Source organism: Callithrix jacchus, chromosome 2 (genome assembly GCF_049354715.1).
Source record: "Callithrix jacchus isolate 240 chromosome 2, calJac240_pri, whole genome shotgun sequence".
NCBI classification, from domain to species: domain Eukaryota; kingdom Metazoa; phylum Chordata; class Mammalia; order Primates; family Cebidae; genus Callithrix; species Callithrix jacchus.
Window position 1 is genome coordinate 151,136,188 of NC_133503.1, and position 26,286 is coordinate 151,162,473.

At 37.1% G+C, this 26,286-nt stretch overlaps 1 protein-coding gene across 2 annotated transcripts in view; it reads right to left on the minus strand.

Annotated features, from left to right (window-relative positions):
* Nucleotides 1-26,286, minus strand: part of RAB3C (RAB3C, member RAS oncogene family) — a 286,347-nt gene that overhangs the window by 132,262 nt on the left and 127,799 nt on the right. For both annotated transcript variants that reach the window (XM_035291538.3, XM_017969908.4), the window contains exon 3: nucleotides 19,457-19,575. In XM_035291538.3, coding sequence (XP_035147429.1) covers nucleotides 19,457-19,575 — 119 coding nt within the window. The remainder of the gene's footprint in view (nucleotides 1-19,456; nucleotides 19,576-26,286) is intronic.

Genomic DNA, 26,286 nt, shown 5'->3' on the forward strand with positions numbered 1-26,286 from the left:
AGTCAGCTAAAAGGAATTGTTTAGATAAGAAGAAAATCCTATGGGAGGGAAAATTATGTGAGGATAAGTTTGGGCATGGGCATTTTCCTCATTCATTTATTCATCAACTGAATATTAATTGAGTCCCTAAGTATAAGGTTCTTTGAGATATCCTTGGGTAATATGAGGATAAATTTAATTCACATTCAACTATCAATAACTTTACAGCAAAGTACAATAAGGAAAAAAGTAAACATTAATAATATAAAGTAGAATAAAATAAGTGCTTGTAAGATATATGAGGGACAGTGCTGAGGGAGCCCTGAAGAGGCAACTGATCCTGACCAGGAGATAAGGAAGAAGGAAAGATAACTAACATTTAGTAAATACTTACCTCATGGGTGACCTGGGCCAGGACTTTACTCCCATTATCAAGAGTGGGATGTATCTGAGGTATGCTTTAGAAGGCAAGGAGGACTACAGAGGCCAGCAGTAAGGAAAGAAGTCCTTTGTTCTGATGGAAGAATGGAAATAGCAGGGAGCACCACTCACTTGAATAACAGCTTGTGGTCTGATGAGTCAGCATGAAGAAAGGTACCTGGGCTTATAATACCCCATCTACTTTCTAAATAGTTGGTCTGGAGGAAGGGGGGCTTTAAAAATCAGAGGGTGACATGAAAGCCCTGGCAACATGGAAGAAAGAGAGGAAAGGCAAGGGCTGAGAGACAGGCCAAAAAGGCAATCCTAGGGACAATCAATAATGGCCTGGTGACTACAGTCTTATTTTCCCTGAAAAAACTGAAATCTGAGAGAACAGGATATAAATCATTTTGATGTCTTTCACAGTGATTGCCATGAAAAAACCCTTGAATTGGCAAGCAAACAAATAAACAGAGTCCTTGTTGAATAGAATATTTTGTTGGTGGTGTTCTCCAGAGAAACAAAATAGAACCTTGTATGCTATCTTCAACATACTGTAGACTTCATGCCAATTAAAAAAAAAATTATAATATTTGAAAAAAACCACAAACATGACCATTCCCCTATGCCAATTCAGGAGTTTTCAAAGTTCAGAAGCTATGGCCTTGCCGCTTTTCTATGTAGTCATCTCAAAGGAGAGAAAAATGAAGCCATGAGGGGGCATATGTACTGCTGTTTCTTTTCAAAAGACCTCCCCAGGTGCTGCTTATGCTCATGAGAAGTTGTCCTAACCTGAATTAGCTGGTGATGTCATACACTGCTGGTGAATCGTGTGACGATGACTGCACATTTGTGGATATATTTACCCCAGGCATGCAGAAGCCTCCTCCATATCAGTCCTTCTTTGTCTACTTCCATTAATAAGATAGTCATGAGGTCCCAGGAACCTTTGCAGAGGCAGCACTGATGAGAAATCTTTGACGGAAACACCTTCTCATCATTGCATTTGTTATCTCTTCAGGGGACGCTACTTGATTCAACCCATGAGTTGAAGCCTGTCTTTCTCACATTGAGACAAAGTCTACAAGAAATCCCTGCCTCAGAAAACAGCTGGTTCCACTGCAGGTCTTGCTTTTGTAGATGATAACCAGGACTTGTTATATGAATCCTGTTGGCCCAACCACTTCAGTTTGAATTCCTGATCCATACACAGACTCTATGCCATGTGTCTATCTGAATCATAAAATTTCTGAAAACACACTGGCAAACAATTAACGTTAAGATCCAGTCCAAATTTTAATGTATTGGTCATAGAGATAAGGGCTTTAAAAAATCATTCTGCAAAATCCAGCTAAATGAAAGGTTAGGAAGTTATATAAGATCTATATGTGTATTTTTCAAGAATGTTTGTTAATACTCTACATGAAAGTTCAATTCCAGTAATATGTAACCAAAATTGCCTTGGGAAAGCTCTCATTTTTCAATGTGACCTCACATTTTAATCACTTGGAGAGATTTTTTAAAAATCTTGATGCTGTGTCCTCTGCAGAGACATGGATGAAGCTAGAAACCATCATTCTCAGCAAACTAACACAGAAACAGAAAACCAAACACTGCATGTTCTCCTTTGTAAGTGGGAGTCGAACAATGAGAACACATGGACACAGGGAGGGGAACATTACATACTGGAGCCTGCCGGGGGATGGGGGGCAAGGGGAGGGAAAGCATTGGGACAAATACCTAATGTATTAACGACTCAAAACTTAGATGAAGGCTTCATGGGTGCAGCAAACCACCATGGCACATGTATGCTTATGTAACAAACCTGCACGTTCTGCACATGTATCCTGGAACTTAAAGTATAATAATAATAAAATCTGATGCTGGGGTCACAATGGCAGAGATTGTGATTGATTTGGCACAGAAGATAAATATGCCTTTAAAAGATCTCCAGGAGATGGCCGGGCTCGGTGGCTCAAGCCTGTAATCCCAGCACTTTGGGAGGCCGAGGCGGGTGGATCACAAGGTCAAGAGATCAAGACCATCCTGTTCAACATGGTGAAACCCCGTCTCTACTAAAAATACAAAAAATTAGCTGGGCATGGTGGTGCGTGCCTGTAATCCCAGCTACTCGGGAGGCTGAGGCAGGAGAATTGCCGGAACCCAGGAGGCAGAGGTCGCGGTGAGCTGAGATCGCGCCATTGCATTCCAGCCTGGGTAACAAGAGCAAAACTCCGTGTCAAAAAAAAAGATCTCCAGGAGACTTTAACGTATGATCTGAATTGAGAACTATCATCTTAAAAAATAAACACAAACAAACAAAAAACAGGTGTTTACCCACTGCATGTACATTAGATTTTTCTCCTCTATTCCTCATGGCCACCTTGTAAGTTAGGAATTATTTTCCCATTTTTAAGATGGTCATTTAAGGCTGAGAAAAGTTAAGCACTGTCAAATTTTCCAAGATTGCACAGTATCTGGGTCGGTTAGATTTGTCTAACTTTGAGGCAAGGGACATCAGTAAAGGGATTGCAAAGCATTCAGAGCTCTGCTCACCAGACTCAGAATCCCAGCCTGGTGCCTCTTTTCCTTCTCAAAATGAAGCCTTAATTAAGAACTCTGCTCTCACATGGACTCTTTTCTTTCTGCCTTTTTCATTCCCTCCCAGATCCCTATCTTTGTTGGTTTTAAATGGAGGGAATTAAAAAAAAATTAAAAAAAGAAATTTTCCTCCCAGTTTAAGGAAATTTTTCCTACAAGACGCTGTCTTATCTGCTACATAAATGAAATCATATTTGGTACTTTTCAATGCATATTATAGGGTCATAGGATGTAAAACTCTTCTCTACCAATTCAGAAAGCACTCATTTCTACAATATAAAATATGAAGGCAAAGATTTACATAAATTACCATATTTATGTACATATTTTAAATTCACAGTTTATTACAAACAGAATGATAAGGAAATAATTTCAATGATAACAAAGCATCTATGTTTTCAAGTTGCTTAAATACTTGATATGCAATTAGGAGGTGCTAGGTTTGGGGTGGAGAGCAACTCTAGTTTTTATTATACTTAACTCCTTGAATACCAGACGGCAAATCTATAAAAAAGGTCATGATTAGGAATCAGCCCCATGAAATTCAGAGACAGCATGAAGTTGAGTGAAGGAATTTTCAGAGATGAGGTTACGGACAGAATAGGAGGTCGAAATATTTGTTGTACTATTGCTTACTAATATAAAAGAACCTTTTGACAAGGGCCTTTTGATGAGGGCTATATAAAAATTACCCTGTCATACTGGTGTTAGCCCTATGTTTAACTTCAACGGCAATGAAGCCACTGATTTGAATAGCAAAATTTGGGGAGCCAATAAAGGCAAAAGAGGGAAGGAATGTCAAGGGGAAAGTGAGATGTCAATAAAATATTGAGAGGGCCAGGGTAGACAGGCAGGCATGGCTGCAGTTGGTGTGCACCATTTTTTGTCAGCTTTACTGCTCTGCTTTATGGGGTATCTGGAGAGTTTTCCACTGGTTTTATACAAGGGTGCTTGAAAACAATATTAAAAACTCTAACTTAACCTTTTTTTTTTTTTTTTTTTTTGAGACGAAGTTTTGCTCTGTCTTCCAGGATGGAGTGTAGTGGCGCAATCTCAGCTCACTGCAACCTCTGCCTCCTGGGTTCAAGCAATTCTCCTGCCTCAGCCTCCCAAGTAGCTGGGATTACAGGCATGTGCCACCATGCCCGGCCAATTTTTGCATTTTTAGTAGAGACAGGGTTCTCCCATGTTGGCCTGGCTGGTCTGAACACCTGACCTCAGGTAATCCACCTGCCTTGGCCTCCCAACCCAAGTACTAGGGTTACAGGTGTGTGCCACTGTGCCCGGCCACCTGATCCTTTTTAAACATCTAGTTTTCTGTGCTTAATAATGTGCACTGTAGATCAACAAAGTGGTATGTGATCGCTATTTATAGATAAATAGTTTATTATTGCATAATAAACATTGTGTGATAAATAATTTGGCTGACCTTTGTTTCCAGTTCCTGAGAGGTAACCTTTAAACCCATGGTGTTTCCCCAAGTGATTGGAGTGTCTTTGTTCTTCATGGTGGGCCCCTTAGAGCATAACTGATGGTTTATGCTAACGGGATGACTCAGGATGAAGGTGGTCATGTCAGGAAGACCAAAGACAAGATGAGACGGTTGGAACTATGAGCCAGGTGGCATTAATTCCACTTCCAAAGAGAGAAGATGCATTGGAAATTGAGTTTAACTATTTGGGCAAGGATTTGATCAATCATGCCTATGTAATGAACCTCTAGTAAAACTTCTCTGGACATCAAAGCTTGGAGAAACTTCCCTGTTTGTCAAGCCTATGCATATTGTCATGCAGCAGTGTGCCATTAGGGTAATGTCCTTGAGGACATCAGAAGCTTCTGCTTTGGAACGCTCCCAAATCTTGCCCTGTGTATCTATCTTTTTGTCTGGTACTAATTCATATGTGTTTGTTATAACAAAACTGTAATCATAACTGTAGTGCTTTCTTGGTTTCTGTGTGTCATTCTAGTGGATTATCAAACCTAAAAGTGGTCATAGAAAACCCCATATCTGGTCAGAAGTTACGGTGGCCCTGGGGACTCCCAAATTTGCAGCTGGTGTCGGAATTGAGCCAGTCTTGTGAAGAAGTGTGTCCTTAATCTGGAGTTTGGTTAACTTTGAGTAGGCATATATTTGATGGGTTCTTTTTTTTCTGTTAAGGTATATATATATATTTTGAGACAGATTCTCACTCTGTCACCCAGGCTGGAGTGCAGTAGTGCGATCTCAGCTCACTGCAACCTCTACCTTACCGGTTCAAGTGATTCTCTTGTGTCAGCCTCCTGAGTAGCTGGGACTGTAGGCATGTGCCACCAGACCCAGCTAATTTTTGTATTTTGTAGTAGAGATGGAGTTTCACCATGTTGGCCAGGATAGTCTCCATCTCCTGACCTCGTGATCCACCCCTGTCGGTCTCCCAAAGTAATGAGATTACAGGTGTGAGCCACTGCGCCCAGCCAAGATGTTTTATTTTATAATCAAAATAGGCAATGTGAACAAGTTGACAAACCAAGATTCATATAAATAACTGGGTATGAACTTTATAAGGAAAAATACCTGTGAGCATGGTGGCTGGGCTCCTAATACGGGCTGGAGACCCAACCAGGTGACTCTGCTTTTAAGAGGTAGGAGCCCAGAGGCTGAAGGGATGGCTGGGCAGGGCTGCTCTGAATGGAAGGGATAAGTCCCTCCATAAATAAAACACAAACTTGTAAAAACACTTAAGAAAGAGCCACATTCAGGCCCAGGAATGAGGTCCAGGATGCTGCCAACAGCCCAAAACTTAGCAAAAATCTTGTAGTGACTGACTCTGGGCTCCTGAACTGCTTTGTACTCTCCCATGCCCACACATGACCCCTGCTTGGCCTGGCACCTAATTTAGAGGAGGCATGACTGACCCAACAACCAGGTACTAACAAGTGTGAGATTCTCCCTAAACCAGGAGGCAAGAAAAATCGAGGGCAAAGGGCCCTAAAGCCCAAAAATGTGTTATTACTAAGGGCATTTGGTTAAAACAAATTTTGGAAACCAAGTAAAAATACATTCTGGCCTTGTGACATCTCTCTCCTCTCCTACCGTTCACTAATGATTGCTTTCAATATGCTGTGGAGAAGAAAACTATAAAAAAGAATCATTTGGTGTTTATAACTAAAAATTAGGTTGTAGGATACAATAGGCTTTAAATGTGAACCAAGTGTTATTCTGTAAGTAGAGACCATGAGATCGAGGCTATGGACACTGTGACATATGGTTGGGGTGCTTTTAAGTTTGTCTTACTTACACTATAATTTTTATTCTTGCTTTGAAAATTGAGGATCAAGAAAGGGAACAGTATGTGAGAATACTTAATATGGGCTCAGTCTAACACGAACAGAATCAGACATGATATACCCTGACCTGTCTTCTCTGGTGACCTCCCATGTCTAATGTTGTGCTGTTTTTCGAATTTTTTCCTTTCAATAGTTTCCTTTGCTGTCTCTTTTTTGTTTGTTTGATTTTAAGAAGTGGGTACATAGTTGGTTCACAATTGTTAATTAGGATAATTATCTTAAATAACTGAACTGCTAAGATAAATTCTAGATAAAGACTCCAGAATTCTCCAGCTATAGAAAAGAATCCTACATTTAGGAAACAATGTCAAAGACTTGAAAATATGTAAAAAGTAGACTCGAATTGTATCGTTTTAGACTCAGAAGATTAGGCCTTTCTACTCATTTACAATGCAGTGGCTGAATACATATTTCTTGCCAACTGGGCAGATAGAAAATGAGGGTGAATAATATGTATTATGAGGTACAGAACACATTGGCTGAGGTTAGAAAGCAGACTTGATGGAGAGTATATTTATGATGGTTCTGACATCACTTGCAAGGTTCAAGTAGGTCACAAGTGTAATTGTTTTTTAAAGCCCAGAACTCTGTTTTCTAAACAGAATAATCAACAATATTTACTTTAAAGCAATCATCAATAATGCCAACCCAAGACCAGCTGAATACCTGGGACTGGATAATAGGTTCTTATCATAACTTCTTCTGAGGAGTTATGTGACAGGTGTAATTATTGTCTTTTAAGACAAATCTACTCTCAAAGGCAAGTAACTAATTTCAAAGAAAAGAGGGTATGTATATTGCAATAGAGGGAGACCAAGAAAAATGTTAGAAAATGCTGGTATTTGCAGTAAATATTGTAACACAAAACTGCATATTAAGAGCTGAGAGGGAGTATATGTTCAGAGTGCAGGTGAAACAGTACAAATAGCAATCATATTTACATAACACCTTTTATTCAAGAGTCTAAGTCTTTTATTTAATCTTTAAATTCTCTATATAGCCTAACTTGGGTAAGGCTGCATCTACTATAATTTAGTTTCTATCCTTCTCTTGAGTGTCAATATTTATGCAAATATTACCACTTCCAAAGTTCAGTGAGGCCAAAGTACAGTTGAGTTGACCGAAACACAAAGTCATAGAGGACAAGTGGACAAGGGTCTCTCTCTATTCTCTTAGCTCCTTCTGTAAGCATAATCAGCACATTAACTGCTAACATGTGCTTCAAGCGATTTGCTATTTCCCGAGATACACACACACACACACACACACACACACACACACACACTTTTCTGAAACCAGACTAGAAGCCCGGCTTTGTCTGTCTGGTCTGGACAGAAACTTGCTTAACTAAGACACGTTTCATTCAAGGCTTTACTTTTTTTTTGTTGTTCACATATCTTCATTGTTTATGGAGCTAATTTCTCTCTCGCTGTTCAGCCTGGGGAACTCATTGAGACAAGCCAGAATCAAGTGCAGTAAATGAAGGTGTGAGTGGGGAAAAAAAAAACAAGAAAACCCCGACTGGAAACCAAAACAGTAAGAGAAACTTTGAACAGAGGCCTTGAGAAATGAGCAGACATTTCCCATTACGTGACATGGCATCTTTGGTTCTTTTCAGATGTCTAACATTTGTGCTGCACTTCATTGGCACTAAGTTATCTGCAAATATACCCCTATCCAAAAACTAAAATGCTGTTTTAGGGAAAGAATGTGCTGCAGTAACTAATCAGGTAACCTTAAGACACTATGTAAGATAAGACACATTTTTTCCTTTTCTCTCTATCAGTCCTACCCACATCTTCTCTCCATCTCACTGGAAAGAAGAGATGTGCTTATATAAGCAAAGCTTTGGTAAAACAGACAGTGCCTCCGTATGTGATTTGAATGAAGCACATTGGTTTGTTTTCATCATAATGATCTGATACTATTCCAGCTCTCAGTCATCATTTTCTTTGTTGTAGAAAACATATAAGTGATACGTGCCTGGGCCTGTGCTAGACTATGGAGCTACAAAGTGAATAAGATCCAAACTTATATAATTATCATTCTGTCATTCATATAGTCATTCATTCTACAAATATTTATGGAATACCTAGTATCTGCCAGAGACTGTTCTAGGCACAGAGGATATGATACTGCATAGAAGAGATCTGCAGAGATCCCTGTCCCAAGAAGCTTGCATTCTTGTTAGGTAGACAGCCAATAAACATACTAAATAAGTAAATTATATATATATATACATATATATACACACACACACACACACACATATATATATACACACACATATATATATATATATTTCATAGGGTGATAAATACTATGAAAAAGACATAAAACAGAGAAAGGGAATAGAAAGGACTGCAGAGGGGTGTAATATGAAATAGGGTGGGGGAAGAAGAGAAGGCTTTCTGAGAAGGTGACATGACAGTGAAGATGTGAAGGAGGTATGGGGGCTACCATAAGGGTGTCTAGGGGAAAAAACTTCCAGGCAGCAGGATGGCAGATGCAAATGTTCTTAGATATAGGCATGTCTTGAATGTTCTAGGGATAGCAAAGAAGGTGGTGTAGCTAGACTGGTATGTAGAGAGCGAAAGCAGCAGAAGATGAGTTAGAGAAGTAGCAGCAAATTGTATGCGGTCTCCTAGGCTACTACAACGGCTTTGGCATTAATCCAGGGGAGGTGGCATGCTGTGAAGTTTTGGAGCAAAGGGGTGACAAGATCTGATTTACAGTTGTAAAAGCTCACTCCCGCTGCTGCCCTGGGAAGATTCTGGGGACAGTAGTTAAAATGCAGGAAGACCAATTAGGCTGTTCCAACAACATAGATGAGATGATGGTGGCATAAACAGGTGGCAGCAGTGTATTGTGGGTTGAGTTGTGTCCACCCAAAAGATGCTGACGTTGTAACCACCAGGACCTGTGAGCGTGGACCTTATTTGGAAAGTGTTTGCAGATGAAGTTAAGATGAGGTTATTAGGGTAGGCCCCAATCCAATCTGACTATGTCCTTATAAAAAGAAGAAATTTGGACAGAGAGAGAGAGAGTTATATAGAGAAAAGATAATGTGAAGATGTTTTTGGTGGGCTGGGCTAGTTCAGGTCCTTGACTTCGCCACACAAAAGAATTTGAGAGCGAGTCCAAAGTAAGAGTGGGTGAAAAGGTTTATTACAAAGCCAAATAATACGCTCTGAGAGGTAAAGTGGGCTGCTCAGAGGGAGAGGCAGCAGCTAGAGCCTTGAGAGGAATTCCTTTTATGGGAGCTGTATGTACATATTCATAAAATACTGGTGAGGTCAAATATGCAAAGAATGTGCTCAATATCTACATGCGGGAACAGATATCACACGTATTATTCGCATATAAAATCTCTACCTAAGGGTGTGCTTTTTACTATTAAAATGAGTTTTACTATGAGCTAAACCTGGAGACTAGCAGGAAGGCAGCAAGATGACGCCTAGACTATGGGGCCCTACCTGCTGTTAAGGATGAGCTTAGGAATGGTCCAGGGCTGCAGGAGCGGGGTAAAGCCAGGGGGACAGGGTGCAGATTACAAAGGGCTACATGCTAACACATTTGAAAACTTAGCTAAAATGGTAAGTTCCTATAGAAACATGACATTTCCAAAATTGTTGATGAAGAGCCTAGGTGCACATGCAGGACCCCAGAGAAGCCCCTGGCTCCCACAAGGCAGGAATTTGTAGCTAATAGTTTCCTGGGCTTTCGGTGCCAATTGGCTGGAGAAGCCTCAAGAATAAGAGGCTTCTGTTCTCTTTGCCGGGCTATACCAGGTGTTAGGGATGTATAAACATCCAGCAGTCTGCTGGGATCCTCCAGAACGGCTTACCTTGCAAAAGAGTTAGGTGCTGATACACGAGGGTGCAAGAGGTGTGGAGCCTGCTGAGATAGGGGTGCACCGGGCTTCCCAAGGGAGCAAGTCAGTATGGCCTACTAATCTTACTTAGCCTGTCCCAAAGACAAAAGGAGAATGCACTCTACAAGCCAAGGACTGCTCGAGGCTACCAGAAGCTAGAAGAGAGTCCCAGAACAGATTTTCTTTCAGAGCCCTCAGAAAGAATCAATCTTGTGGACACTTTGGGGACTTCTAGCCTTCAGAACTGTGAGATAATATATGCCTACAGCTGAATCTACCCAGTTTGTGGTATTTTGCTGCAGTGACCCTAGCAAACTAATATGTAGTAGATGTGGTGAAAAACGGTGGGAATTGTAATTCTACAGTTTGTCCTCTTTACGCACAAATTCCAAATTTGCAAATTCACCGACTTGCTAAAATTGATCTGTAACCTCAAAATCAACACTCGTGATGCTTTCATGGATAGTTGCAGACATGCTCTGAGCAGCGAGAAATCTGAATTGTCTGATACACATGTTCGCAGCTAAGGCTGAACAAGGCCCTGCTCACACTGTAAACAAGCGCCCTTTCACAGTGTATTTAGTGCCATGCTTTCTGTATTTTTGTGCTCATTGTAGGTGACTTTGCTGTTTTAAATGGCCCTCAAGTAGAGTGTTGAAGTGCTATCTGCTGTTCCTGAGCACAAGAAAACCGTGATGGGCCTTATGTAGAAAAAACAGGATTAGACAAGCACCTTTCCGGCATGGGTAAGAGAAAGTTGGTCCTAAGTTCAATGTTAATAAATCAACTGTATATATTAAATAAGGTATATTTCAGTAGAAACTCAGATAAAACACAGTTATATGTTAATTAGTTGGTGACATGTGATGGAGGCTTGCAGGAACATAACCCTGTGATTCCCTTCTGGGGCAAGAACTCAGTATATGCTAATTCAGTATCCGTGGCAACTTTATAGGGCATAACTGTCACGAATAATGGAAATAGATTGTGTTTTGAAATCAGACTCCAAATATAAAAGTATTTTTTTTAAGGACTGGGTGTGCAGTCTGAGAAAATGAGGAGTTAAGATTAACTCCAAAGATTTTAGCCTGATCAGCCAGAAAGATGGAGATGTCATTTACTGAGATACAAAGACAATGTAGAGAACAAGGTGTTTTGGGTTTTTGTTTTTGAAGGTGCCGAGGATTAGGAGCCCTCTATCTTCTAAATATAAACTTGAGTTTAAGTTGGGTTATCTGTACAAAGATAATGTTTTATGGTTGGGTCCAGCCAGCAATAAGAAATGTATCATTAACACCCAGGGAGAAAGAAGAGACTCCTTGAGGTCCACTGTGGGGTGGTCGTGAGAGTCTGGGGAGCAGAATTCTGTGCTCTCATCCCACCACTGGCCCCTCTGAGCTGTGACTCAGAACTAAGCTTTTAGTTGATAGGAGCCTTGAGCCAGATGAGAAAGCTCTGAACAGAGGCTTAGCAATTGCTCCTCACATCTTAGTTGTTATTAGCAGGCTAACGTTCATATATAGCATGAAGTCACATTAATTTAAGACCACTATGTAGTTCTGGAGGGGAAAGAAAAATTTAAAAATTGCAGAAGAGAACATTGGAAGGTGAAATTTCATTCTAGTTTCAGCACATCTGCAGCGGTACCCTGAATGTCACAGAAATGAATTATTTAAAACTAGTGGAAAGACAGTGTTAGACTTTTATCCTCAGCCTCTGATTTTTTAAAAATATCAATCTGCAACCAGACTTCCTGCTTTTAAAAATCCTCTATATTTGTAGTTCTTCATTGTATAATAAAAAGCAGAATGTAAATAAATAAGAGAAGGGGAGATAAGCCAATGGTATTCCTTTACAGGAAATACAGCAGCCTGTGGCCATGCCATACTTAGAAGAGAAAGATGTAAAAATTGGGATGGGGAAGATTTTAAGTCAAGTTCAAATGTACTGTAACGTATGCAGACCCTGAGTCACAGTGCTAGGAAGAGCCTGGCCATGTACTTGAGGTCACCTTCTAATTAAGACCCAGTAAACTCTCTGGTCACAACCCATTTGAGAAACACTTCGAAAGGAGTGAAGCTTTCATCAGTAACCTGGTATTTCTATATTATTTACTTAAGTCTATTTAGGACCTATCTCTTTAATAAATCATTCATTAATTTATTTATTAAATCAAAACCTGCAGGGGGATCCAGACACAGAATACTGTGTTTTTAAAAAAGAAGTAGCCTTCATTTTCCCAAAACCATGGAGCCACTAGATTGCTGCATTTGCCTCTATAGCTCTATGCAGTTTTCTCCTTAACAAACTGCAGATTTAAAAAAATAAGGTATCTGGCAAATTAGCCGACTTAAGGACCATGATTATGCACATTTTTACCACATGGACAAGTCTGAAGCACATCGTAAGCCTCATTGCAGCTTCCAGTGTGATTGTTTATAGCCATCTAACATCCCTGTGATTTTTATAAAACATTACTTAAGATAACCTCACTAGGTCTGCATTTTCTATTTCGTTTTACTAAGTCATTCCATAAATACTGAGCAGCCACTAAGTGCCAGGCACTGGAGTAGGCACTGGGATGTAAAAGTGGGGAAGATAAACATATTCTTTATCTTCGAGGAAGTTAGAATCCAGCAGGAAAAAAGATAACCAAATAAGCAGTTTAAGAAGTTGTTAGATATACTGGGTAGCACTGTTTCTAGAGTTCACTGCATAAGCAACTAAGCTCCTCTGGGAGTAAGAAAAGTTTCTCAGAAGAAATGAGAATCTAGCTGAAATCTGAATGATGAGAATAAATTAGCTTGATCTGGATGAAGGTTGGAAGAATATGGCTTGTTATAAAAGGCAGAACCCAGCGGAAGAGAGACTCAGAGGTATGAGAAGTTCAAGGGACTGAAAGAAGTTCAGAAATTGGAAAGAACTGAGCAAATATATTAATATAAGGTCAGCATCTGGTTTCCAAAATATTAGGTGGAGTATAAGCACCTGAGGTATTCCTTAGAGAGCATAACTTCACGTATCAAACTGCCTATCCAGCTCCTATCGAAGGCATAAAGTAGAAAAATGACATTTAGAGAAGATAGTCTAGGTAGCATGCAATCCATTCATTCCCTTGAGTGGTTACCATTCAGTTCTTGGATCATTTGAGACAACAAGAACTCTATATGCTTGGATTGTATTTGCCCAGCCACTCACAGAGGCCTTCACTGTACGTGCTCACACGTTCTGTCCTGAGACATAAAAAAAGGAGTCTCAGAGTCTTTTTAGTACTAGTTATAAAAGCTATTGTTAACATAAACCCAATGTGCCCCAAATAAAAAGCATTTCCATCCAAATTCAACAAAAACTTTTTTGAAGTTTCTCATTGCCCTGTAAGATTAATAGTTTTTTTTCTCTTTTCCTATGAGAGCTATATAATACATCATGTTTAATAAATAAAACATTAAATATATTAAAAATATTTTTTGGTCTTGGTTATTACCTTGGTTTTCAGCAATCTCATAACAAAATTGTATTTCAAGCACAATAACCATTTGCCCCTTTGGATTTCCATTAGCTTTAAAATTTTCTATACGACACCTTTTATGGAACCCCTCAGGTCTTCCTGGACTCACCTGTCTAAAGGGCTCTTGGCCACTTGTTCATTCCTTCTGCTAACCACTTCTACAAGGGCTCTTCTGGACTATCACCTGTGTTGTATGACATGGTCACAGCCTAAAGCAGCTCATCTCAGGCCAGTGCCATAGACCCCCTGCCTCCCACACTGAAGTTTCCCTGCTGCTGCTGAGCCATGAGTTACCCATGTGTAACTGGGAAGGGTGGAGGAGTTAAAGTCCCAGAAGTGAACATTGGACCAATAGATGAGAAGAGTTAATGGGTCAATTCTTTCTTCCTTCTACCAGATAGTCAGTCTGGAGATGCATGATTCATAAGGCACTTCTGAAGACGATCCTGTGAAATCAATGGTCAGTTATACTTGATACTGAGTGGAGATTAGTTTGCAAGTCCCATCTCCCTCCATGTTTATTTCTCTCTTCCCTGATGCTCCCTTTTCTTCTCACTCTTGCTTCCAGGCACCGTATGTCCTAATAGCCTATTAGCACAGAAAGCTTTTTTCTTCTCTGTTTCAAGGGAATGACAGCTACAACCATCATCCTGATTCTTGGGAGTTACTTTCTATTCATATTTTATTAACCGCAGTGTATGCATTTTTTGTGTTGAGTTTCTCACATTCTTTTTGAAAATTTATAGATTCTAGATACATTTCTAAATAGGCTCACAGTCAGGTTAATTTTGTCTTAATTTGACAGAACTAGAGAATTTGACCAGATTTAAGAGGATAATTTAACTCCTTAAATAAAATTCCACTGGAAAATTCAAAGCACAGTCCAATGTGTTTTCAAAAAAGAGAGAGCTTCCATTTCCTCAAAATAATCTGTTAGCTTGCTGCTACTCTCTAAATCTCCATGCTTGCTGCTATCATTTGGCTGTGACTCCTCCCAAATCTCACCTTGAATTGGAATAATTCCCCCTTGTCATGGGAGGGACCTGGTGGGAGGTAACTGAATCATAGGGTGGGTTTTTTCCCCATGCTGTTCTTATGATAGTGAATAAGTCTCACGAGGTTGGATGGTTTTATAAAGCGCAGTTCCTCTGAACATGCTCTCTTGCCTGCTGCCATGTAAGATGTGTTTTGCTCTTCCTTTACCTTCTGCCATGACTGTGAGGCCTCCCCAGCCATGCGGAACTGAGTCAATTAAACCTCTTTCCTTTATAAATTACCCAGTCTTGGCTGTCTTTCTTACCACTTTGAGAACAGACTAATACACTTGCCTTCTCCTTTAGAGACTAGAATTTTTTTAAAAGGAAATTTTAATTCTTTTATATAGTAAGACAGTTTTAGGATTTTGCTGAAATCACAGTCAGTAAGCATTGCTTGCTTTCTTTATAATCAAAGTGCATTTTGTTTGGAAGAGTAGCTGAAACTTTAGCTGCAATTCAGCTTTAATTAATGTTGCTTTTTGCTAGATATATTTTTCTGTATTTTTTATACCCTTAAGATCAGCACTTGGAGACCAATAATTTAAAGAATGTTTTCTTTGTGCTTATTTCTTTCAGAATACCTTATTTCCTGTTGTAGAAGGCCATCACTGAATATCAGCAAGCTTCCTCACCCACAACTACTGTTCAGTTATACTGTACATGTAAAGCAGGTTTGAGCAGCCGCACTGGAATGTTTTTCCCCAAAGGGACTTTTTCTCTTATGATAGAATTCTGTTCTTATTCCTTAAACATTTCTTAAGATTTTTTTTTTTTTTTACTTTTGCAATTAATAATAATTTTTAAAATATTTTGTGCTACTTACTATGTTAAGCAGGAAATATAGATGAGTAAGACAGTCTTTCCCTACAAGTAATTTCTAATGTAGTAGGAACTTAAGACAAGTACACTTAAGAAAAACAAAAAGCTAAATATAATTGGTGCCATAGTGGCAATTCAAACACAATCTTAAATCTATTGTTGAGAGGAAGAATAGAACCATTAATTTCTGACTATGTCAGTTTGAAGTAATTTCTATATTTTTGTTGGGAAATCAGGTAAGGATGTAATTTTCTTTAGTACTTTGGATCATCCATACAAATATATATTGTATTAATATAGTATATATATGTGTGTGTATATATAATATAAATATATAAATATAAAATATATTTTGTGCATTATACACATACACACAATATATGGTATATGTTGTATAACATATTGTGTGTGTTTATGTTTATTTTATATATAACATGTATATATATTTTATTATACATATAATAAAATATTATAAAATGGAAGGACATTCTCATATGCTACAATATAGATGAAACTTGAAGACAGTATGTTTAATGAAATAAGCCAGTCACTAAAAGACAAATAGGCATGATTCCACTTATATGAGATACATAAAGTAGTTAAAATCAGAGAGACAGAAAGCAGGTTGGTGTTGGCCAGGGAGTACAGGGAAGAGTGATAGGGAGTTACCGTTTACATATAAGTTTTGCAAGATGGTAAGAATTCTGGAGCTGGATGGTGGTGATAGTTGAATGTATTTAACACTACTGAACTGTAATTGAAAAACTGGTTAAAACAGTAAATTTTATGTTATATATATTTTACCAAGATAAAGAAATGACAAAAAATAAAAGAGCTCATATATTGTATTATATTCTGCAGTGGGGAAAATGATTAATGAAAATATAATGAAATAATAGCAGCAACTGCTAGGTCTTATGTTATCTGCAGAAAGTACTAGGGTAGTGTGGATGCAGAGATGAGGGTGTGGATAGTATTGTCCACTGTGAATAAAGATGAGAGGGGTAGGGAAAGGGGCAGAGATGTGTTTTAAAGCTTTATAAAATAATCAATATTTGAGATAACCTTGAAAAATAAATAGACTTTTTAAAGATAACAGAGAAAGTATTTCAGGCAGAAAAATAGAGGTAGTAAAAGGATGGAATTTAGGTAAACAGAAAATTTCTGTTTAGATGAAACATAGAGTGAATGGAAGAAAATGGTAAGAGATGATGTCAGTGAAATAGATATCTGGAGGTTGCACGGTCCACTATGTTAGAGAGTTTGGATTTCATTATAAATCAACGGTCTTAAACAGAAATGGACTTCAGAATCACTTGTGGAGCTTTGAAAAATTCATATGCCCATATATCTCATGGGAGATTTGATTTAGTAGATCCAGAGTAGAGCCTGGGCTTGTATATGTTGTCAAAACTGTACAGGTGATTAATATGTGCTCCCAGAATGACTACTGTACATAATAAGACATTATTGGGAGTTTTATTTTTAAGGCCTGAGATGTGCTAAGGTTCACTTATATAGCTCTGATGGCAATATAATGGATGACCCGGAGAACGTGGAACCTGAAGTTAAGGAGACAAGATAAAAGACATGAATGAATGGTTTGTATTAAGACATTGGCAATAGGAAGAAAAAAGAGCAATAGATTGGAGAAGCATTTAGAAAGTCAAAATGATTGTATTTTGTGGTCAATGAGATTCTATTTGTAGAAGAGGAATAAATAAAAGACGGTGCTCATACTTCTACATCAGATAACTGGGTGATAATGGATCTATTAACTGAAATAGTAAATGCCGGCATAGATACTAAACGCTATGTCTGACAGATTGGTTGTCAAAAAAGCAGGTACTCCTAAGTGCTTGTTGAATCAATTAAAAAACCCTAATAAATCAACTGGTCATATAATTTCAGATTAAAAAAAAGAATATGTAAGGGTTTGTTCCTAGAAGTAACTTTTATTGGTTTTTGACAAATCTAGATGCCTTGGGGCAGGTGGAATAGCAGACTGAGGCAAGAGACATGCAAAGCAGAGAAAAAAAAATAGAAGCACAAATGCTGGAAAATTTAAGCTGGGCTCCAGGAACAATGAATGATTCAGTTTGCTTCTAGAATAGTAAGAGATAAAACCATGAAGATATAGTGACACCATTATATGGTATGTCTGAAAGTCAGGCTGAGGAAGTTTTAATTAATTCAGCAGGCACTGATGAGTCAGGACTTTTGGACAGAGGTCCTCCATGTTTTTAAGATCTTGTTTTTCTGGAAAACTTATAATAGCAGTTCTGACCTGGTAGTGCTGGAACTCAGTATTTTCAGACAGGAAGTAGTCAAGGTTAAAATTACCATATTACATAGCAATTTGTGTGTTGGACGATGTGTGGCAATTAACTAGATGTCATGACCCTCTTAATTGAACCAAACTTTTTGTCACTAACTTGAATGTTACTTTTATCATAAACTATATCCCCATATAGATTTGTGCCTATCTCTAGATTTTTCGATTTCATTCCATTTTGTACAAAATCTGCTATATTTATTTGAGATGCCTTGAATTTATAATTTGAGAAAAACTGGCATTTTTACAATATTCAGTTTGCTAAAAAGAATAGTTACTTAAACTTTCTTCTGTATCCTCAGTGGAAGATAATTATTTTTTCATATACATCTGAAACTTGTCTTTTTTAGTTGATAACCCTGTATTTTTCTTTTGAGTTGCTATCATCGATAGTAATACTTCTTGCACTGTAACTGTGTGTGTGTAAATAAGAAGTCTTCCTAGATGAACAATTAAAATAGAAAAGAAAAAACAAAAGCAAATTGAAATATTTTCAATAGCATCTGACCCTCACTGAACTGATGTATATGTAAAAATCATTTTGGATAATATTATTATAGAACAAAAAGAATGCTGTTTGTTTTGCCTATGTATTGTCAAAGTTTTCCTTACATAAGATAATCTGTGATTATATGTACAGCTAAAGTATGGTATTTCTTCAATCAGTCCTGGTCACTACCAGTGGGAGCTTCATTTCCCTCCTAGTATCACACAAAGCCCCACCTAGATTCTCTCTCTTTCCACAGACAAACTGCGCTTTTTAGCCCTGTGCTTGAGTTCATGACCATTCTCCTTGGCTTTTTAGTGTCTCCTCTCAAGGTGTTGGTGGGACAGAATGAAGGATACTGTAACCATAGGAATAAATCCCCACTGTAAACACTCATCACGGTCAGAAATATTTTCAGATAGTTTGATGCAGCTATGAGTCAGAAAAGGTTTTGGTTTTATCTTATCCTTTGACTCAGTTCTTTGAAAATTTTTCAGTTTGAACAACCTGTTTAACAAATCTTCTGGATAAGGGGTCCACAAACTTTTTTCATAAATGGCCAAATTGAAAATATTTTAGGCTTTACTGGCCATATGGTTTCTGTTGCAGCTACTCAACTCTGCTGTGGTGGTGGTAAAGCTGTCAAAGACAGTAATGAGGTGGGTATATTCCAACAAAAGTTGATTTACTAAACAAGCCATGGGCCAGATTTGGTCCATGAGTCATAGTTTCTAGATCCCTATTTTAGATCAGTAAACTTCCAACCCATTCATTATTTATATTTTAAAAAATCAAAAGCAATGCACTAGTTTCCATGGAAGAAATGATGACAAAATGCAAAGCACTGAAATGAACAAAATGCAGAAAAGTCACCAAAATGACTTCTTATCAATCCCGAAATAATGGTACTGTATATAAATAGCATTTTTTAAAAATGAAGCACAAGCAGGATTGTAGTATAATGTAAACACATATATTACATGGTGGCATGGTCACTGCTTTGGGGAGAAGGACAGAGTTGACTGGAGAACCATCGTTATCAGTAATAGGAGTATTTGCTCTAACTTACCAATCTTGTACTGCATTGAAGGATTCTTCATTTGTAATGTCATACATTAAAATAAAGCCCATGGCTCCACGATAATAGGCTGTGGTGATAGTCCGGTATCTTTCCTGGCCTGCTGTGTCCTGAAGAATAAAAAAAAATCTCTCAGAAATAAGGCAATACATTTTGGGAAGTGATTAATAATTCCAAAAAAGTCACAATGAGTCTAAAATATACTTGCTGTGTAAAGCTGTGTATCTTGTTTCGTCTTGTTTCCGCTAATTTTTAAAAATAATTTTTTTACTGATATATAATAGATGTAGATATTTTCAGGGTACATGTAATAATTTAATGTATTTATATATTTTATAAAGATCAAATCAGTGTAATCAGGAAATACATAATTTTAAATATTTGTCTTTTCTTTATGCAGAAACATTCAAATTATTCTCCTCTACTTTAAAATATATAATCGATTACTATAAATTATAGTCACCCTAAAGATTTATCAAACACTATGTCTTATTTCTTCTACCAAACTCCATGTTTTTACTTCAAAAGACCAAATCTAAAAATTACTGGCGTTCAAAAGAGTTGATCAGAAACAAGGGATAGAAAGCTTATTTAAAGAAATAATAAGAGAAAACTTTCCAAAGCTTGAGAAATAGATAAATATCCAGGTGTAGCAAGGTCAGGGAATATCAAACAGATTTAACCCAAATAAGACTACCCCAAGGAATATAATACTCAAACTCTCAAAAGTCAAGGACAAATGGAGAATCCTAAAAGCAGCAAGTACAAAGAAGCAAATAACATATAAAAGAACTCCAATTTGTCTGACAACTTCTCAATGAAAACCATAAAGGCCAGAAGAGAGTGGGACTGCTCTTTTCAAAGTGCTGAAAGAGAAACTTGCCATCCAAGAATACTGTATCCAGCAAAAATATCCTTTATCTATGAAAGAGATGAAGTCTTTCCCAAACAAACAAAAGCTGAAGGAATTCAACACCACCAGACCCATCTACAAATGTTAAAGGGAGTTCTTCAGTCTGAAAAAAAACCTATTAATATGCAAATAGAAGACACTTGAAGGTATAAACACCACTAGAAAAATTAAGTGCATAGATAAACAGACAATACTCTATAATTGTGGTGGCAATCCCCTCATAATTCTAGTATAAAGCCCAAAAGACAAATCTATCTAAACAACAATAGTTACAGCAAACTGTTAAGAGAAAGGTAATATGTATGTAAATTGTAATAACACAGAGTCAAAATGTAGGAGGATGATTTTAAAGTGCAGAGGGTTTTTTTTTCCATTTTTTTCTTTGTTTCTGTTCTTTTCTTTGTGATCTGGGATAACTTGCTACCTCTTTTAAACCACTTATTATGTCCTAATGATATTTATATGGCAGCTCTGCAATATTCTGAAAAATTTTTTTTTGGTAAAGAACCAGCTCAAAGCACCTTCTATATTTGTTTACTTTCATTATCAGCATCTAACTGCAGAAAATGAAATAAAAAGAAAGATCAGACATAATTAAAATCTGAGCTTTTACTATAGTTTAAGATCGGAGGAGTATATTAGCTCCACCGTATGCATTTATCTACTAAGTACAAGCCAGTGTGTGGACAAAAAGGAAGTTTATAAAAATGTCCCTGCTTTTAAGAAGCTTGCAATTCAGTCTCAGTTTATTCAACTGTAAGATGGGAATATAAATAGCTGCTCTGTATGTGTGTTTCAGTCAGATAGATCTGGATTTGAGGTCCTTCTCTCCCATTAGATAGCTGAGGAATGTGAACAAGTTACTGAACCTCTGCAAACCAAATCCCTCTAACATTTAGCGTGCTTGTTAGGGTTCTATGAACTAATTCATGTAAAGTGCTTCCCACAGAAAGCATCACACAAAAATTGGTCAATAAATGACAATAAATGACTAGCTTTTATTCCCGAAATGTGGGACAGCAAGGCTAACAGAAGATAAAAATAGCAGCTTACAAGTACAGAAGTTTGACACTTGCAAAAGGGATAGCATATAACAGTTTAATTGTTCCTTACTTCAGATTTCCTCCTCAGGACCTGGGGCATCACTTATAAATGCTTTTCAGTTTCTGTCTTTGCCCTTTCCCTGGAGACTGGCATCTGGCTTATCTTTCCTAGTACTCTTTAGAAGCTTAGCAGTTTGGACAGAAATATTATCTTCTTTCTGACTTCAATCTGGACTCTCATATCCCAGAGATGCCTCCTTTGGGTGTAGAGTGCATCCCAGCTACCCCTAAGGTTTAACAGGCCTTGGAGGGAAAACGAATGTGTTGCACACAAGAACAGCTCCCTTTACCATCAAAACAAAACTAACATCTCATACGGTCACTACTGGGAAGGGCTCATGTTGAATTTGCTCTTCTTTACCCATAGGTATGTACCTGCTTAGATGCTTACATTCCACCATGAACAGCAGTGTGAAACTAAAGATTGCCTACTGCTCTCTCCCAGTTTGTGTGGTATATCCTATTTGGCTCCTGAAAGTCTACAGAAGAGTGATCAAAGGAGGCTGGGAATCAGTGAATGCTTCTGGAAGAATGTAGGGTATAAAATGGAACTGGAAATTAGCTAAGGGTGTGAATTTTTGTGAAGCCAACAATTACATTCTACTCTTGGAGCAGGGATAAGGTTAGCCTGATTAGAAGATATTTATTTGGTAATTTTACAGAAAATAAAGTTTCAAAAGTAGGATGAAAACAGATTCTAGTACTCAAAATATCAGAAATAATGTAAAACAGGTGAGGAAGATCTTTCAGAACATAGTACCAATGGCAGAAAACAAAAAATAAAGATTATCACTACACGAAAATCTGTCAATTCCTTGAATATAAAAAAGTAAAATTAAAATGTTAGAACATCAAATGTTAAACTGATAAATATATTTGCATTAGACCAAATAGACCAAAGGTTAATATATTTAATATGTAAAATGGTGTTAAGAAATCACTAAAAAAAGTTAAATATTCTAATAGCAAAAATTACTTATAAATAGGCACATAAATGGCTACTTTATAAAAGAGTTGAATCCAAGCCATAATAATAGATATGCAATGCTGCATAACTGCATGACTATATAATAGAAATTACTTGGCCATTATTTGAACATTTTATTGTACTTTGCTTACTATTTTATAAACATTAAAAATAAAAATGTAGATGCTAGGGATAAACAAAGACATCGTAAACTATATCATAAGGACAAATATACAAATTATGCAGAAAGAAGCAAATCTTGAACTTATTTGGATATTCTTATATATTCATTGGATTTAATTCAGTTAGCAGTATATCCAACTGTGAAACAAAGAAGAAAGTTAGACCAACATGTATAAAATGCCAGAATCAAACTTTCAAAGACCCTTTGTAATGCAAAGTATAAGCGAGGCTTTTGTGATATGTGTAAGCTTTCCAGGGAGCAGAACCCCTTATAACTATTGAGTCTATTTTAAAATTTTCCCACATTTGGCTTGGGTTCATATTTTCCAGAACATATTATCTATAAATGTAATTTACCTTTTTTTTTTCTTTGTGCCTATTTTAAAATAAATTTAAATGGCTTTCTTTTTCTCTTGGTCACACTTTTTTTTTCATTGATTACATAGTGTTTTTGCAGGTTGGAACTCCAAGCCTGTTGCCTTCTCTGCACTACAATAGGCAGCTTCCCCCTAATTTCTCAATAGGGGAAAACAACCAATTTACCCAGATACTGCTAAAAGGTGACCCAGACCTTTTCTGTCAAGGATGTTTTCAGCACAGACACTGAATAACGTTGTGTTGAAAAACTGACTTTATCTCTCTCTTTCTTCTTGACCTCTTTCAGTGGTGTCCCCTTTTCATAAAATGTTAATTTCATTTTGACAGTAAAGAAACTTGTTCTAGTGTTATGAAATACATCAATTTCATATTGTGGGCATATTTAATCTTTGAGAGAGAAGAAATCAAGTCGCCATTATATTCTGATTGAAATGTTGCAGGAAACTGTTAGAAACCACAGGGTTGAATAGCCATTATGTATCAAAATCAAAAAAGAGAGAGGGGAAAACCAGCTTTCAAGAAAAAAAAAATAGAAGCTTACAGACAGTACTGAAGTCACAGCAAGGGGCAAGATCATCAACATCATTCTGATTTGAACCCAGAAACACAATCTAATTGGTAATATTTATCACATAAAAGCTCTCAGGGAGAATAAGAAATTGCACTAAGTAGGGAAAGTATGGTAAGAAATAAAATGAGAAAATTTCTTCTCCAAATATAAAGAATAAAATTAAGCTAATACACAGTCATCAAATTGACTGTTTTGGCTTTGAAAACAATTTCAGGATTATAAACTCATTAGCATTTTCTTCCATTATATAAGGAAGAAGAGGAAGTGGGAAAAACACTTCATTACAATTGACATTTATTAATGATGACAGAAGGTTATATTTGAAAGGAAAAAAACATTTTATAATGTCAAGTGCCTCTGATGTAATTGAACAGTCTCAGGTAACTAACTAAAATGGTATCTCTTTCTTCCCAATTTGCCCAGGAAGCTGGCTCAAAATCCTGGCTTTGTGTTGTTCCTCTGCCTCGCTGGCTCTAATAACTGGGTATATTTGCTGATTTTCCACAAATGTAGGCTTCTGATGATTGAAAAACAACTGGAAATCTCAGAGAGAAAAATGAGGGAAACAAATGTGATTAAAAAATAAAAGCTTTCTTCCATGAGTGATAGTTTTCATTTTCTTCTTTTTAAAAAACAAAATTATTTTAGTTAGCTTAAATATTTTGATTTCCCAATCATGTTTTTGGGATGATTTTGGCATTAATGGCAGGTTTGATTAACAAATACTTGAATACCTGTCAAGAAAAAAACAAACTTTAAAATGAAAAACATTCACAGCTTGATAAGTAGTAGCCTAAAACATTTTTGGTTTAAATTTGGCACACTTATGTTTGTTTCTGCCTTATAATTTTTTTTTCTGATGAAATCTTTCCTTTTTAAAATAAATAAATAAATGGTGATATTCTCACAACCTTCTGAGGTCATGCAGAAGTAACACTTAGCTTTAAAATTGAGGAAATAGTCATTTGTAAGATACGAGTTGTACTGTCATTTATGTTTTGTTTTAGTGGCTATTTCTCTTTGTTATTTAATTAAAGGGAAAATGGGCATAACTGTTAGTATAGAAATATAACTCAAATAACACAGCCACAATGAAAATACATTTATTGAATACCTAGACAGAGAAAAACAGATCAAAGGACAGATAATCCTGATATATGATAAAGTAGACAGTTTTTTAGGTGGAGAAACCAAATCAAAACACATTGGTGTAACTGATCAACAAAAGTGGCTTAATGAAGCTGTAGAAAAGAATATACGATAACCTAAAAGGGGAAGTCAAAAGAAATGGGGGCTGGGAACAGTGTAATCCGAGACAAAAAAAACCCACTTTACCTAATGAGTTTCCAATGGACATAAAGAAGTGAAATAGAATTCTTAGTCATTGAGCACTTAAGTAAGTGGAAGTCTCTTAATTCGTACCTACTTACCTTATGCCCAAAGAAATTGTTTTGAATCATTAAAGACAGATTATACTCAGTATAGTTTAATGTTAACACTGACTGATTCATTCAATAAACATTTAGTAAACACCTATTACAAGTTAGGAATTGTGATAGTTATATATTATGCTTATTTTACCTACTCTAGCCATATTTGTACATTTTAAAATTCTACACAGTGAGAGCATTTCATTAGGAATACCATATTCTCTATATATCTACAAAAATTTAAAGTTGAAGGGAAAGGAAGAATGGGAATAACCATTAGTAATGAAAAGTAACTCAAATAATACCATCACATAGCAATTTAAAATTGTAATGGAGACAATTTATTCAGTGTTGAAGTTCCCCAGTTCAGTTTCTGCTGTGGGTTGTATTATGTCCCCCAGAGAGATACATTGAATTCCTCACCCCAGACTGTGAATGTGATCTTCTTTAGAAAAAGGGTCTTTGCAGATACAACCAAGTTAAATGAGGTCTTCTTTTTTAAATTATTTCAATAGGTTTTTGGGGAACAGGTGGTGTTTGTTTACATGAATTAAGCTCTTTACTGGTGATTTCTGAGATTTTGGTGCACCCATCACCCAAGCAGTGTACACTGTACCCAATGTGTGGGTCATTGTGGATTAAAATGGGCCCTAATCATTATACACGTAACACTTTAGATACATAATTCTCAGAGGAGAAAGCCACGTAAAGGCAGAGGCAAAGACTGGCCTGATGAATCTGTAAGATAAGGACTACCAAGAACTGGATTCTCCCCTAGTGCCTTCAGAGACGGCATGGTGCTGCTGACACCTTAATTTAGAACTTCCAGCCTCCAGAACTGTGAGACAATAAATTTCTGCTGTGTTGAGCCACCCAGTTTGTGCGTCTTTTTTACAGTAGCTCTAGGAAACTACCACAGTCACTGACCCCACTTTGCAATCTTCATGATCAGACTGAAAGCAATATAAATCTCAGAGCAACCCCCACACAACGTTAGTACTTTACAGAAGAAAAAACAACAGAAAGTTCAAGGTGGTCTATGGAGAAGTCAAACACAGTCTCACTGAGTGAAAGATGTTATGCTAAAATCCACTACCATATTCTACATTTAACTTATGCTAAATGAACCTGTTCAAAAAAGTTGGTTTGATGTATCTTGTACTTCAAAAACTAGCTATCTATTTCTCTATATCTATATCTATTCTAATATATGTCCTATTAGAAGAACAAAGCAGTGTTGCTTGATGTGACAAAAAGTTTCTGTTGGGATTTCAAC